General features: G+C 33.6%; 1 protein-coding gene across 2 annotated transcripts in view; it reads left to right on the top strand.

Annotated features, from left to right (window-relative positions):
- The first annotated feature begins 5,093 nt into the window (after positions 1-5,093).
- LOC136037681 (isocitrate dehydrogenase [NAD] subunit gamma, mitochondrial-like) overlaps positions 5,094-16,386 on the top strand; it is a 41,076-nt gene continuing 29,783 nt past the window's right edge. For both annotated transcript variants that reach the window (XR_010620015.1, XM_065720432.1), the window contains exons 1-3: positions 5,094-5,331; positions 11,158-11,214; positions 13,549-13,765. Coding sequence is in view for 1 of the 2 variants with exons in the window: in XM_065720432.1 (XP_065576504.1) it covers positions 5,158-5,331; positions 11,158-11,214; positions 13,549-13,765 (448 nt within the window). In the remaining variant the exon portion in view is untranslated. The remainder of the gene's footprint in view (positions 5,332-11,157; positions 11,215-13,548; positions 13,766-16,386) is intronic.

Below are 16,386 nucleotides of genomic sequence, written 5' to 3'. Positions count from 1 at the left end.
AAGGGCGCCCAATAATTATGATATAAGGTACTTTTCTTTATTCATTTGTCTTCTTTGTTTTCTAAAAGACTTTTTTTTTTAATCTAGATGTTTCACAAATTGGTCATTTTTACCAGAGGTTCATTTTACCTACTTTGAAATCCCTGGTCTCAAAATTACATTCGACTTTGTTAAAGCTAGAAGACATAGACCTTGTGTTTGTTTAAAGAAAGTGAATAAACATCAGTAAGTTGTATTGCACTAAAGCCCTAGGACCATGACAATTCAAAACAAAAAAGAAAATTCACTTCCACAGATATGGCCAAAGTAAGGACCATCTTGCTTACATTTTATTATATCTGGAAGTTTTCTGTAGCTAAGTCAGTACTTAAATATTTTCTTACACCTTTGTAAACAACCTTAAGATGGTAAAATAGGTTGGATTATCAAAATTTTTAGTGACCACAATATATTTCAATCATTACTGAGTGTAATATAAAGGGCAGCCAATGGTAAAGGACCTGAATAAATATTTTAAGGTAATTAAAAAGGTTTATTACCCAAAAACTTGGTAAAACTGAAAGGGACTTCTTAATGATGGATTACTTTAAAATATCTACATTATACACAACAATAAACCTTTGCTATAAAGGGAAAGTCAGCAAGGCCCAAAAAGCTATTCAGTACTAATTGTGCTTTGAGACTGATAGCTGATTGTCTAGCTAAATGATTTTGGAAATCAATGAAGATAAAATGTGTGCAAACTCAACACCAATATGCAAGTAAGTAAGTATGGCAGCACTGACACATCAAGGTCTAAACTGGCAGTGCTAATTTCCACTTTGTGACCCTTTGGCCAAGAATAGTAATGAAGGGCTGGGGGCCAGAAATCCTGTGGTTTTGTACACCCTCCCTGCTTAACTTTCCCATATTTCTCCATTAGCCCATTTAGAGCTGGTTTAAATCAGTCTAACATCACTTACACCCATTAAAAACAAATAAACTGGCAATACCAGGAATCAAACCTGTACACCATGGACAAAGGATTTCTAACTGAGAGTGCTTTCCACTTAGCCAGGAACACCATTATGACCAGAGTAAAACAACTATTAAAAAAAAAAAAAATTGAAAAAAAGCCAAGATGGATTTACAGCCATTTTCACTAATCTTCTATACACATTTTATTTTACTTAGACAAGTTATTTTAAGGCAGGTGTCAACAAAGCTCCAGCAGGGATTGCATTTACTTAAGATGCAAACTAGCATGGTGAATGCTTAGCTGGTGAAAACCAAATAAACTACCAATGCCAGGAATTAAACCTGTATCCCTTGGACAGAGGATTCCCAGCCCAGAGTGCCAACAACTTAACAAGGAACACAAATGTGACCAGAGAACTATTATTTGAAAAAAGAAATATTGAAAAAAACTCAATTCATGGTTGTTGTCATTTCCTCTACTGTCTCATAAACAGTGTATTTTATTTAGACAAATTAATTTTAAGACAGGTATCAACAAAACTCCATCTGGGATTGTATTTACTTAAGATACAACAAGCAATGTTATTGCTTAGCTTTGTGATATTCTAGTCTTGAATAATAAAAAAAAAGCAAATTTACATTTGCTATTTGTTTTCCAAACACTCATTTAAGCAAAACTGTTTGCAACAGCAATACACCCATGGTTAGATTAGTGGCTATCCAAAATACTTTACAACAGAAGGGACACATTTCTTGCAAAGCAAATACACAGCTTTAATGCCATTCTGTGTCATCTCCAAAAAATAAACTGTATCAGGTGTATTTTTATGTAAGACACTTCTAAGACTTTTAGCCAATTCTGTTAAATAAGAGGCCAGGCATTTCTTCACAATTTATACAATGTGTAAAATAGCACCAGGGGGTTAGATTAGAAAAAAAAACTTTTAGAGATGGGTCTAAATGCTAAAGTATGTCCTGGGAAGGTCTGGTTACATGAAGTACAAAGAAACTGGTTTCAGTTTCACAACTTTCCTCAATCCCACTTTATAAGGTTTTAAAGATATGCAAATACTTTTCCTGAATTTTGAAAAAAAAAACATTTATATGGCTTAAAATGCTACTCAAATAAAAGGAATTGCATTTTAAGAGCTAAAGCCAGAGTAAAAGAAACTGACAATTGAAAATTAAGGTAAATCTTGTTTTGTCAAAATTTCTATAGCTTAGCTATAGACCTTTTGAGTAAGCAATTTTCTAAGACTTAGAAATCAGAAAAGGGTTAACATAGAAGCTTGGCAGTACCTTTCCAGAGTATGTTTTTGACCCTGGATTAATAACCGAGTTTCATTCTTCTAACCCATTCCCTTTCCAAGATAGTGAAAAGTATCTAAACTAGGGTTTTACCTATTTTTCGCCCTGGATTCATTACTGAAAGTTCTATTTTCCTGACCTAACCCATTTCTAAGGTAGCATACAGTAGCTAAATTAGAGTTTGACCTGAAAATTTATCCATAGCCCTATAGGGTAAGGCTGAAATTTAAAGAGTTCTGATGAAGATGCAACACATTTTGAAGCATCTAGTAAGAATAGTAGGCTAATTGGATTAACAATGCTTTGTGACCACTAGGGTCTTGCTTCATCAAGGTTTATCTCTGACCCCAAATTAACAAGCTAAGGTCAAACCTAGAGCATCAAAAGGATGAAACAAAGATTTCCAATTATCTACACAAGTCTTCAAAAGCAAATTCAAACTCTTGACTTAGGCTACTGTCTTAAGCCCTATGTAAATCAAATTACAGGATATAACCCAAAATTTATCCATATAGCCCTAGTATGAAAAAACAAAATCAAAGCTTACTTTTGCGTGGCTAGAATTCTATTTGTCAGCTTGTAATTCTTATTTATATAAATTTTTTGTAGCCTACAAATTCTTATTTTTGAAATCTACGCCTGAAAATTTCAAATAAAAATTATAGATGGTAAAACAATACGGTTAAAAACAATGAAAGTTCTGGTTAAATCAGAGTTCCCCTAAAATGGGGATTTTTTAAGTCTTTTAGGGGCAAGAGTTTTTTTAGGGATTTGGGATTTTCTAGGGATTTTTCCTCTCCCATGGACTTATAGGGAAATTTTTGGGGGGTTTCCTTTAATTTGTTCGTCATCATCATCTTCTTGATCAGTGAAGCAGGATAATTCGATTTAGGATCTGTTTCCTTGCGAATTGAACTTGGAATCACAGAGATGAACTTCTTCAGTTGCTTAAAAATGTTTAACACCACACAGATTTTCAGATGTACAGGAGTCCTAAGTAACAAACTAGCAACAAAGAACTGTTTGAAACAGTTCCACGCTGATGTGGGCTTCAAACAATAATTTCAGCTTGGACTGTTATCGATTAATGAAGTCATATGGTTTGTCATTTGGGTTGTTTTTTCATAAGATTATTTGGTAGCATGTCGTTTTTTACAGTTCAGATAAATAAAGTTATAATATATTTTGATAGTTTTATAGGGTACGTAGTTGTTCTTACTGTAGTAAATTTTTTTTGACAAGCATTGCATGTACGATTCTTTTTCTCCACAGTACTTGTATGATTACGATTTTTGTGTAAAATCAAAAAAACTTGACCTCGAACTTGTAGCCAGCTTTATAAGTACTGACGTGAATAATAGAGATAGGCTATAACTATTCGAACACCTCTCTTACCGTTTCATTACCCTAGTTTTTAACAGACAAACAAACTGACAGCCATTTTTTTAAAAAACAATGGCACATGTACGAATAAATGGATTGTGTGTTTTTGGCAAGCCTACGTACCCAGGGGAACATCGTGAACCTTCATACTATAATTGGTAAATTTTTTGTTTTTCATTTTTTTGACTTACAAATAAAGTGAATATACCACTCGATGTCTTTTTTTAAGTTCTTTACAAACATAACAATTACTTCTGTCGCAGATTCAAATTTAAGCACAATTTGAGCTCTTGAAACCAAAATATTTCTAGTTTTGGGGTATAAACAAAGCTTAAAACATTGGTCTTCCTGAACTTCCTGCAAAAGGACTATGTAGAATCAACTAGTGCTTTAGGAATCGATGTGAACAATCGGAAGTTTTAACTTCCCCTTGAAAGCGTTTACTTGGGGCCGAACGGACAAGATTCCCTCTGTACGTCAAGGTCAGATACCGCCGTCCCCCCTGATTCAATCGAAGTAGTTCTTAAAGCTGCACGGGCGTTCCATTTCAAAGAAGACATTTACAAATATGCACAAATGGTTGACCCAGTGTCAGCCCAATCACTTCAGCCTGCCTCTCTGCTACCTTTTGTTAGGAAGTATGGACAGATCCCTTCGGATGGAACCAAAACCGAGCAAGAGTGGAAAAGGCAGAGCCTCATCGATATTGAAAACGTCAAAACAATGGATGCCGTGCCCTGCTGGTGTTTGGTATTGGTGAAAAAAAATGCTGCCAGAACAGAATTTGTATCCTAACCTGAAACTGGCAGTATTATTTATTTCCACTGTTCTATTTTCAAATGTCAATGTCGAGAAGTTTTTCAGTGCTGTAAAAGTGGTAAAAACTGACCGTCAGAATAAATTGAAAACATAAACTTTGCGAGGAATTCTAAAAACAAAATATGGAATGAAAATGGCTCAAGAAAGTGGGGAATGTGAAGATGATCATTTACTTCACCACATGAGAACGGTGAAAGCTTCAGCCACCATACAAAAAATACTGAAGACACATCAGGGGAAGATAAGATCTGATTACGTTTTACAAGTTACGATTGAACAGTATTAAACATCTTGTACTGTAATCTATATTACAGTATTACATTTTCTTTTCTATTTGCTTAATATTATTTGAAGTATATTTGAAGCTATTTGTATTTAGCTGATGATTAAAAAGCACTTTAAACGGCATCACAAGACATTCTATTATGGTAGTGATAGCTAGAAAATATGTTACCTTTTAATGGTACGGTTAAAATGAGATAGGGAGAAGCGGTTCAGGGAGTAATTAGAAAATGGGAGATTTTTAGGGATTTTGGAACTGAAGATGGTGATTTCTAGGGATTTTTCAGCTCTTTATTAGAGATCTAAGAAACGAGGAAGTGGAAACACTGCTGGCTTGTCACTGTTTCACACAAAAACAGCGGTTGAGCTCAACCACACCGAGTGGTTGAGCTCAAACAGTCTCTTTGGATGACGCAAAAAAAGGCCTTAAAGAACGTTAATCTGTGCAAAAAAAATGTAAGGTCGTGGTGCTCAACAACGGGGCTTATTTCTTCTGCGAAGAAAGAAAGAAAAATTTACTTGAAAATGAGTAGAAAAGTGCAGAAAATTATCAAAAGCCTTGCAGCCTTAGTAGATGTTAAGGTATCAGTATTGCGTTTATTTTTCAGGTAAAAGTGCAGTTATTTGTAACTTTAAAGCTTAAGAGTTCTTAGGTAGGCTACTACTATCAAATTCCTGTGCTTAAGATTGGGCTGTATTTTCCAAAAGTGGGCTAAAAATTAAATTTTGTGTCTGTGATTATGCTCCACTGTTGACAATAAGTGCTTTTTGCTATCTTGCAAAGGGTTAGGAACATGAAACTTCTAGGGATGGATCTACAGACTAAAGAAGGCCTAGCTATGTCCTTGGAAGGTTTTTTGTTTGTAGGCTACCTACCTCTACTCCTCCCTTAAACATTTGTTTCAAATTTATCATTTGACTATAAATCCATTTTGTTTAAAATTACATAGGACCTAACCTGCAAGCATTGATTTGTCAAGATTAATTTGGATAAAAAAAACTCAAAATAATTAGCCATTTCTCAATCCACCATTTTCTTCAATAGGCTTTGGTATTTTTCAAAATTTAGTCAAAGCAGTTTAGTTTTTAAGCAGCATAACAGAATAAGAAGAAAACAAGGCAGAACTAGCCTACTTTAATTTCTTTTATTTAACTTAATTGCGATAATTGTGAATGAGCTCATATAACTTTCACAAAATGGATTTATGATGAAAAACTAAGGGTGAAATTCTAGTTGAGTGACTTCTTGCTATCTCAGGAAGGGGTTAGGTTAAGAAAATGAAACTTTCAGGGATGGGTCTACAGGCTAAAGTACATCCCAGGAAAGTATTTTAAATTAACCACCTCCACTCCTTCTCCCTCTAGAGAGCCCTGAAATTTGCCGACATGACAGGTCTATACCTATTGAAAATTTGACAAAACAACATTTTACCCTAATTTTCAGCTACTAGTTGCTTTTTCTCTGCCTTTAGTTCTGAAAATGCAATTTCTGTTATTTGAGTAGAATTTTGAGCCATATCAATGTTGTTTGTTTTCAAAATTCAGGAAATGTATTTGCATATCTATAAAACCTTATATATTGAGCAAAGTTGTGAAGCTGAAAACAATTTGTTGTACTTCATTCAAGCAGAAGATCTATTTTGCAAGGTTTCACCTTTATAACACACATATTTTGAAGGTCATCAAAGGTAGGGCCCTCCAGAGGGAGAAGGAGTAGAGGTGGCTACTTCAAAATACCTTCCTGGGACATACTTTAGCCTATAGACCCATCCCTGAAATTTCATTTTTTCTAACCTGACCCCTTTCTTAGATAGCAATCAACTAGAAAGTCAAAACTGATCATTTTCAGTGGTCCAAAAAAGGCTTAAAAAACATACAGAAGCCAATATAAAGACAACAAATCAATAAAAAAATAACAAAAATCAAATAAAAATTTTACCTGTATCCAACAAGGCATCTTTGGCATAGAAAAAAAAAACTAAAACCAAAAAATATATATAGAACTAAAATAGACTAACCTAAAATATATAAAAATATTAACCTAAAATATAAAATATTATATATATAAAATATATAATATACAATTACTTAATATTTAGAATTTGAAGCTACCTTCATCAAACCACAAAAGTAACTAGTTTTTTTTCTACATTGAAGATGCCTTGTTAGGCCTATATACAGGCTAAATATTTGTTTGATTTTTACTGTTTTTCTTTGTTTTCATTTACTGGCCATGGTCTTTTCTTGTCTTTATATTCATTTTGTTATATTTTTTGTCATGGCTGGCCAGTTAGGCTTTAGATCTTTTATTTGAAAAGGACTTAAAATTGAATTTGCAAAACAGCAGCAATTATTATATTAAAAAAGAACATAGAAAATCACATCAAGTGGTATGGTCACTTTATTTCTAGGTCAGAAATATGGTCCAATTCCTTTTGACCCTTTCAACTTTGGCTAAATGAGCCCCCTATTCCAGTTTTTACAACCATCCCTTACATAAAAATGACTAGGGTGTATTATTCATCCAGGTGTATGGAACTAGTTGAATAGATCCACATTCTAAATTATGGTTGTAAAAACTGGGATAGGGGGCTCAGTTAGCCAAAGTAAAAAGTCTTAGTTGATAGGGTCAAAAGAAATTGGAAGACAATCAGTCCCTCTCCTCTTCCCCTTGCTGCATTTAATCAAAATTTTCAGATTACCATTTTCTCAAAATAGTCTAAATGTAGGGATTAGTTAATAGTAATTTGACTGGAGATGAAACAACCCTCTTAGCTTCAAGGGTCCTGATCAAGTTTCTGTTTGGAAGAGAGAGGATATTAGGAGGTCAGGAAACAGCCAAAAAATGTTTTTTTTTTTTTTTTAATTAGATTGGAAACTTAAGCTATGAGTCCCTGGGCCAAAGAGAACCCTGTGAAAAAAGAATCTAGTCTGACACAAGGCCCAATTTTTTTTCAGCTTCAAACTTGTATCCTTTGGTATAAGAAAACCTAGTTTGGCATAGAGCCCAAATTTTTTTTTTCAACTTTGTACTTATACCCTTTGTTTTTGGTTAAAGGAGGCTCCAATGCACAAGAAAAAGGGGCTTCTGAAAGGCCTGTTTTTTATGTGGCTTGAAACTTGGAGTGACAGGTCCTTGGGCATGGGGCCCTGGTGTGCACTTGGTAATTGGAAAAAATATTGGTTTGCCCAAAAAAAGATTTAAAGGAAATAGAAACTTCTTGGGGGGGTTTGAACAGGGAGACTCTGATTAGATTGGAATGGAGTAGGAGTGTGCATAGCTTTGGTGGCCTCAAGCGGCTTGATGCTGCAGTGAGTTGCTGTCATTTGGAGTAGTAGTTGCCCAAAAATAGGGTTTGAAAACAGGTCATAAACTTTTTTTGAAACAGTTTGAAATCTACATCCTTTAGTTTCAAGAAAAAGGGAACCTTAATATATAATCAGATTTTATACTTGGAATGTCATACCCCTCCTTCTGATTTAGGATGAGGGTCCCCATAAAATATTACTATCCCAACACTAAATTGGCTGCCAAAATATGTTTTTCAAACAGCTCTTTCAAAAATGCCAGAATATTTATGGAGTTTGTTTGTGCAGATCTCCTCATTGCAGCTGTGCTTATAGAAAAAAGAGAAAAAATTGTGATTCAAGTCTTGTCATAGATGGCATGATTGGCTTTGTTTACAAGAAACTCTCACTTCTTTGAAACACAAGTGTCACTAATTCTAAACTAAGCCCACAAATTTTGATTTGAGCTGAGGAAAAATTTCATTTTAGTCATTTAATATTAAGATATTGTAAATAGGCTTTATAGGAATATCTCCAGTGTCTCTATTTAAAACAGGGTCCCTATTTGTGTATTTTAAATTTCAATTGCCATTTGCTGTGGAAGTTGCCTCATCAAAAAGAACTAATGATCTGGATTTCAAAAATTCAGAGGGCTAAGGCAGAATCAAAATCATCATTTCTATTTCCACATCCTAGAGATTTATCAATTGAAATCTTGTGTTTATGTAGTCACTTCCTCAGCTGTTGGTGAGCTCTGCCAATGTAAAACTTCTCACAAGAACATGGGACTCTGTAAACATTACTACCCAGTAGAGGGTCATTTTATTCTTTTTTAAACTGTCAGTTTTTGTTTGTTTTTTTAATTATATTTTTTTTCTGTTTGTCATACATTAACAAATTCTACCTACTTTTCATTTCTTAGAATTGAAGTCAGTTTTGATCCCATGAATTATGTTGACCCCCTCAAAATCAAATTATGACCATATGATCAGGGGGATCAAACAGTTTGTGTTAAGAAGCTGTAAGTAAGGAGTGACCCGGCCCAATAGTAACCAAAACTCTAAAAAGTTTTGATACTAGAAGATAAATAAGACAAGTAATTTTTGATTAGTCTTTACCCATCAAAGGTTATGAGCCTGAGAAAATTTGCCTGATTTTCGGAAAAAGGGGGGGGGCCTAATAGTCATAGAATCTTAATGAAAATCACACCATCAGAGTCAGGGTATCAGAGAAACCTACTTGAGAGATTTCAAGCTCCTACTTTAAAAATGTGGAATTTTTAATTTTTTGCAAGAAGAAAGATTATGGATTTTTTTTTCAGGATTGGTTGTATTGACCCTGTGGTCCTAGAATATCATGAGAGGGCTCACTCAAACGGAAACTGAATGTTCTAGTGCCTTTTTAAATGACCAAAAAAATTGGAGAGCAACTAGTCCCCCTCTGATGCCCCTTTTTTCTCAAAATGGTTCAATTAAAATTTGAAATAGCCATTTGTTCAGCATAGTTGAAAGACCAAAGAAGTATGTTTTTGAAGACATCATGACCCCCATGGCCTGTGGGGAAAGGTCTTAAAGTTAAAAAATTAGTCCATTGTTTATTTATAGTATTTTTTATTGGGAAATATGCCTACATTTTAGGGGGGATTTCCCATGGGGATAGTTTTCCACAAGGAGGATAGTTTCCAGGGGGTAATTTTTTCAGGAGAAATTTTGCACTTGGGGAATTTGCCAGAATTCCTCTACAAAATTCCTCATAAGTATTGCTTTCTCATTGCCAACTCAGTTGAATGCATGAAGATCTTAAGGGTAATTGTCTGGGGTAAATTTTCACTAGGATTGAATTGTCTAGACAATAAATCCGTGGAAAGGAGGGATTTATCCATGGAGGTGTAGCCAGATTTTCTGGTGTTAGTAAGACCATGGAGGTGTAGCCAGATTTTCTGGTGTTACTTAAAAAACGATCAGAAATTTAATAAAAAACAAGTTTTTCAACTGAGAGTAAGGAGCAACATTGAAATTTGAAATGAGCAGAAATTATTATGTATATGAGAGGGGTTGCTCCTCCTTAACCCCTTGCTCTTTACGTTAAAGTTTTAATTCGGTCCTAATTCTTTAAGAACAACTTCAAAAACATTTTTTGTTTAATTCCAACAATAAGAAGCTTTTTTTTAAGTACTAAAAACTTCAGCATAAAGAGCAAGGTGTTGAGAAGGAGAATCCCCTTCATATACATAATAATTTCTGTTCATTTTAAGTTTTAATCTTGCTCCTTACTTTCAGTTGAAAAAACTTGTTTCTTTTATTTAATTGTTAGCAGGAATGCAACATAGCTTTGTAGGACCTTATATAACAAAGGATTATAAAACAGTCTGTGTGGATAGTGGATATAGAGAAAAATCATTTATCAGAGGTATATAAACAAAAGAAAGGATTTCTATAGAAAATGATATACTTTCTTAAGGTTGATCCTTTGTAATTGTGATAAACTGATTTTAAGGGTACAGAATCAGAAAGTAAGTGGTGTAAAGGTTCATATAGTTCAACCAATCAGTTGGAAATAATCTGATTGTTGCTTCTATTGGCTTTAAACTTGTCCCAGAAAATTTTGACACCAATTAAGTTTAATGTGGTTGTTCTACCAAAAACTTCATAGAAATAAACCAATGAGATCAAAACACTGTTTTGACAATATATGAAAGAAATATCTCTTTTTCTCTTTGTTGTTGTGCATTTAATTTTATTTCACTGCTTATTTTATTGTCATATTTGTGTTGAACATGCTAATTGTGTTAAACAGATCTTAACAAAAGAGAAACAGAGAGTTTACTTGTTAAGGATCTTCAAACTGAAAGATTGTTAGTTCTTTTAACTGGTATAAAGTTTCACATTGACAACCAATCAGGTAGAATTGAACTGATTGGTGCTTTTACTTGGTTTAAATTTTCACAGATGAATTTTGTAACCAACTAGGTTTAATGTGGTTGTCTTCCAATAATATGTCACAAATATAAATTAATAAAGTTCATATTTTATCCATATATTTATTCCATCTATTTTTATTTCATATTTTATTTTCGTAATAAATATGTTAAATGTCAAAGTAATTCGATTTTCATTCCAGGTTTCAGCTCCAGCCTTAACTGTTAACAATGCTCGTACATTTACTGCCGCCCCTCCAGTGAGTATCATTTCCTTCCCTAGTGAACCAAACATTAAGTTATCTAGACCTTGGCTTATATTTGTTTTAATGGAACATAATAGCAACCTATATCAAGATTGAATATGAAGACGAGTTTTTTAAGTTAGAGTAAAGAGCAACGTTATACAGAGGGGGTTACTGCTACTCTTTTCCAATTATTTTTTTTATAATGAAGGTTTGCTGATTTATCTTGAACATATAAGAATCCAATGCATATGGTGACATTAGTAATTACAGTTGTCTTATTTACTGACTATTTCAAGAACATCTTCTTCTGTAAAAGAAGTACAACTATATTTTTTATCCCATCAGTCTTGTGTCACACCAATGGCTCCTGGAGTATAGAGGTAAAATATCTAAGGTTAGTGTAAAGATTGGATGCTGAGTAGGGTGATGGCCCCCTTATATATAAGATAATTTTTGCTAAGCTGATATTTGTTTGTTGAAGTTTTAACGTGGCTTTTTGCTTTTCTTAAAATTGTTTCTATGTATTATTTAGAATTTGATAAATACATTCAAAATCGTCAACTACTAGGCAGTACTAAAAGTTATTTCTCCTGGAAGTTATGAGAAGGATTGGTTCAGACAGTTTCATTTCTCAAGTTTTTAACCACTGGAACCATCTACCAGAGGATGTTGTATGTTCTGAAAGTTGTGTGCAATTTAAGAGCTCATTATCTAGCAGTGATTTTTACCAGCATGAATATGAAGACCTCAGGTTTAATTCTGAAGTATGAAGTAACATAAGATAAGATTTATTTATCATAAAATGCACATACAATATTACATTTTACTATTCCCCCCAAGGCTCTTTGGCCTGTAAAGAAGGGGGAAGATAAACGAGTAACTTACTCAGAGAAGAAAAAAATTAACAAAATGACTTACTCACAGAGAGAAGAGCAAAAAGGAGAAGAAAAGAAGATATAAGTAAAATAAAAACTGTAGAAAACAAAACTAAATAGACTAATAGATTGAATTGACTAAATTAATTAAGTAGATCAGTAGATAAAGTAGACTCCAATGAAATATATATATATATATATATATATATATATATATATATATATATATATATATATATATATATATATATATATATATATATATATATATATATATATATATATATATATATATAATAACTTCTAAGAAGCCAAAGAATTTTTAATAGTTTTTTTGAACAAACCGAATGAGTGGCACCTTCAAGCTGATTCAGGCAACTTATTCCACACAATATGACTCATAATCAAAGGATTAAAATCTGACCTTACATAAGGAGTAAAAGGAACTTGAATGTGATTTTGGTATTGCGAAGATTATAATTAATCTGATCAAAGGTGATGAATTTAGAATTTGATCAGAGGTGTAGTGTGGATTTATTTTTGTTGTATTTGGTTGAATTACTTACTCCATGTGATTTATCATTTGTAGTTAAGCACAATAAGCGAAACCCTTCAGCATTGCGGTAATAATGCTACTACTACTAACTCAGCGCAGTATCAAGCTGCCTGAAGCAAACACATCTCTGCACACTCCTCCTCAGTCCCATTCTATTCAAAGCTACCCTCTTTACACCATCCCAAGAAGTTCCAATTTCTTTGAAGTCCCTTCTTGCAAATTCTCACTGCCGCATTCGGGGATGATCTGCTTTTCATTTTGCCCTAGATGACTGGCTGAAAAAGGATGATCTTTGGCTATCTGTCATCCTTCATTCTCAAAATGTGTCTCCAAGCCACCATAATCTTGCTCATTATTTCCCTAGAAAGTGCGGTAGCTTCTTCTAGGTCTGTGGTCAGCTTTGACCAGTAGGCATTTTCATCTCTCCTTGCCAGTTTATGAGCTTTCTTACAGAGCTCTCTGAATACCATCTTGTTCGATGCTTTTATCTTCTCATGCAGGGTAGTGATTGTTTCGGTGGTTCACCACTTTGTAGTACCTTTTGTTACAATAAATTTTACTCCAAATCCCTTACATCGCGCGGGATTAAACCTAGGAATCCCTAATTGGTAGGCCCGGTTACTTCCACTACACAGTCCATCAGTCCAAAATCACAATCCAAAATTAATGTTAAATCCATCATTCATAAGTCCTCACATCCTGACTAAGAATAAGATATACGTCCTCGTTGAGAAGCGATTTTTTGAACTAAGGACTGTTTCAGCCACATTGAAAGCACATAATTTAAAAAGCTATATATAATTGAGATTGAAAGCCACATAATTTAAAAAGTTATATATAATTGAGATTGAAAGCCACATGATTTAAAAAGCTATATATAATTGAGATTGAAAGCCATATAATTCCCTCTTGCAGCCACCTCCGGTTGCAAAATACGGTGGAAGATATACAGTTACTATGCTTCCTGGTGATGGGATAGGACCAGAACTTATGTCCAATGTGAAGGAAGTATTTCGCTATGCTGGTATACCTGTGGACTTTGAGGAGGTGTATCTTAGTCCTGTAATGGATAATGAGGAAGATCTGTATGATGCTATTGTTTCAATTAAAAGGAATGGCGTAGCTATTAAAGGTATGCAACCCTTTTTTGTTTTTGGCGAAAAGTGTGTTATTTCTTGGGTGACGAAAAATAGATTTTCTGCTCATTACTTCTTTTTACTAAGTTAGGCTATTTAACCTAAAGTGTGTCAAGTAACACAGAAACCTGTTATTTCTCTGATGATGAGAAACAGATTTTTAGCTTACTGGAGATGTTTTTTTAGTTATAATTAAGTTAAATTTAACATCTCGGCTCATTACCTTATTACACCTAAAACATGTCCAATTACACGGAAATATGTTTTTTTTTTTTTTTTTTTTTTTTTTTTTTCGTGTTGTAAACAGATGTTTGTTCACGGAGAGTTTGATTTTTTGTATTCACAAATAAACCAAAAGCAGTTCATTAGCTCCAATAATACGGATAATATGTGTCCAATAATACGGAAATGTGATATTTTTGTAGTGACGGAAAACAGGTTTTTATCTTATTTGAGCGTCGTAATTTTTGGTAATCGAAGTTTAAGTAATAGTGGCACATAAGTGGCTCATTGGATCTGAAATGTGCGAAACAACACGGAAACGTGTTATTTCTGTGGTAATGAAAACAGATATTTAGCTTATTTGAGAGTTGTAATTTTTGTTAATCGAAGTTTAAGGAATAGTGACACATAAGTGGCTCATTGGACCAAGAACATGCCAAACAACTCGGAAACGTGTTATTTCTGTGGTAATGACAACAGATTTTTAGCTTATTTGAGGGTTGTAATTTTTGTTAATTGGAGTTTGAGTAATAATGACACATAAGTGGCTGATTGGATCTAGAACGTGCCAAACAACACGGAAACGTGTTATTTCTGTGGTCATGAAAACAGATTTATAGCTTATTTGAGAGTTGTAATTTTGTTCATCGAAGTTTAAGTTATAGTGGCACATAAGTGGCTCATTGGATCTAAAACGTGCCAAACAACACGGAAACGTGTTATTTCTGTGGTAATAAAAACAGAGTTTTAGCTTAATGGAGAGATTTTTTTCTTATCGGATGTAAATTAAAATTGACACTTTAATTCATTAACTCATTTAGCTAATTGGACCTAAAAGGCGTCAAGTAACACGCTATTATAACAGTTGTTATATAATAATATGTGTTATTTCTCTGGGCATGTAAAACATATTTTTGGTTTATTGCGAGAGTTTTTTTTAGTTAATTGAAACTAAATTTAATATAGAATGTTGCTCCACTAGCTAATTAAGCTAATTAAACATGCCCAATAACCTGGAAACGTGTTATTACTCTGGTGATATAAATTAGATTTTTAGCTCATTGGAGGTGTTATTTTTAGTGAATTTGAAATAAATTAGATCTGGCATAGTAATGTTAGTTCATTTAGCTCGTTGGAGGCAGAGTTGTAGGTCATTTTGTGATAGTGTACACAATACATAATTACAAAATAATATATTGTTGCAATACAACGTTGCAGTACTCTATAACACGGTCGGTAAAAAAAAAAAAAAAAAAAAAAAAATTGTGTGGAAACCATTGGAAATTGTTGGAACCATAGTGAAAATCTCTAAATGAAAGGGTACAGGCTCTCTTGTATTTTTGACATTCTTCTAACTCGTTTTCTTCTGGCCTAAGGAGTAAGGGCCTCGAAAGACATAAAAACAAACTTCTCCGTTTTTTCTATTTTATTTTTGGTTGTATTCCTTTTATGCGCACGTTCACGTACTAAAGGATTTTTTATTGAGGGGGGGGGGAAACTTTAAAAAAGCACATCTAAAACAGATTTTGATCAAAATTGATTGAAAAGATTTCTAAATATTGGGCGAAACATCTTTGCTCATTGTAGATAGTTTTTTTATTTAATTGGAACTAAATTAAATGTAATATACTAGTTGATTCGATGTTTTTAGACAAAGTTTGGTTCATGGGAGACAGAGTCTTTTAGGCAATTTGCGAAGTTTTTTTTTTTTTTTTTTTTTTTTTTTTTTTTTTTTTTTTTTTTTTTTTTTTTTTTTTAACACTGTACAAAATGCACTATCGCACTGAGATACTGCCGCTAATACTGCTACTAATAACTCAGCGCAGCATCAAGCCGCCTGAGACCAACACACCCACACACGCTCCTCCTCCAACCCAATCTGTTCAAGACCCTCCTCTTTACACCCTCCAAGAAAGTCCCCATTTCCTTTAAATCTTTATTTATGACATCCTCCCACCCCAGACGAGGACGACCTGCTTTCCGTTTGCCCCAGACGGATGGCCAAAAAGGACAATGTTTGGCAATCTGTCATCCTTCACTGAGATAACTTGTTGTTATACAATAGTGCAGCGCGAAGTTTTAAAAAATTTGAAAAGAAAAACGCCAAAATTGATGATTGTATGGAAATTATTAAATGGTGGCACGGACCCTTCTTGTATTTTTGCATTTTTCAAAGTCGTTTGTTCTTAGGCCTAAGCCGTAAAAGCTTTGTGTTACATGAAATAAACTTCTGTTCTATTATGATTTAGTTGTGTTTTCAGTTTAAGCGTTACAAAGGCACATATTCAAGATTTGATTCTATGGTGGGAGGGGGGCAGCTTCTAAAAAATGCCAAAAACAAGGGAACTGTATGGGAACTTTTGGAAGCTATAGTGGAAATATAAATATCTTGAGA

Source organism: Artemia franciscana, chromosome 17 (genome assembly GCF_032884065.1).
Source record: "Artemia franciscana chromosome 17, ASM3288406v1, whole genome shotgun sequence".
Taxonomy (NCBI): Eukaryota; Metazoa; Arthropoda; class Branchiopoda; order Anostraca; family Artemiidae; genus Artemia; species Artemia franciscana.
The sequence above is the reverse complement of the archived record's forward strand: the minus strand, read 5'-3'. Positions and strand labels throughout refer to the sequence as shown.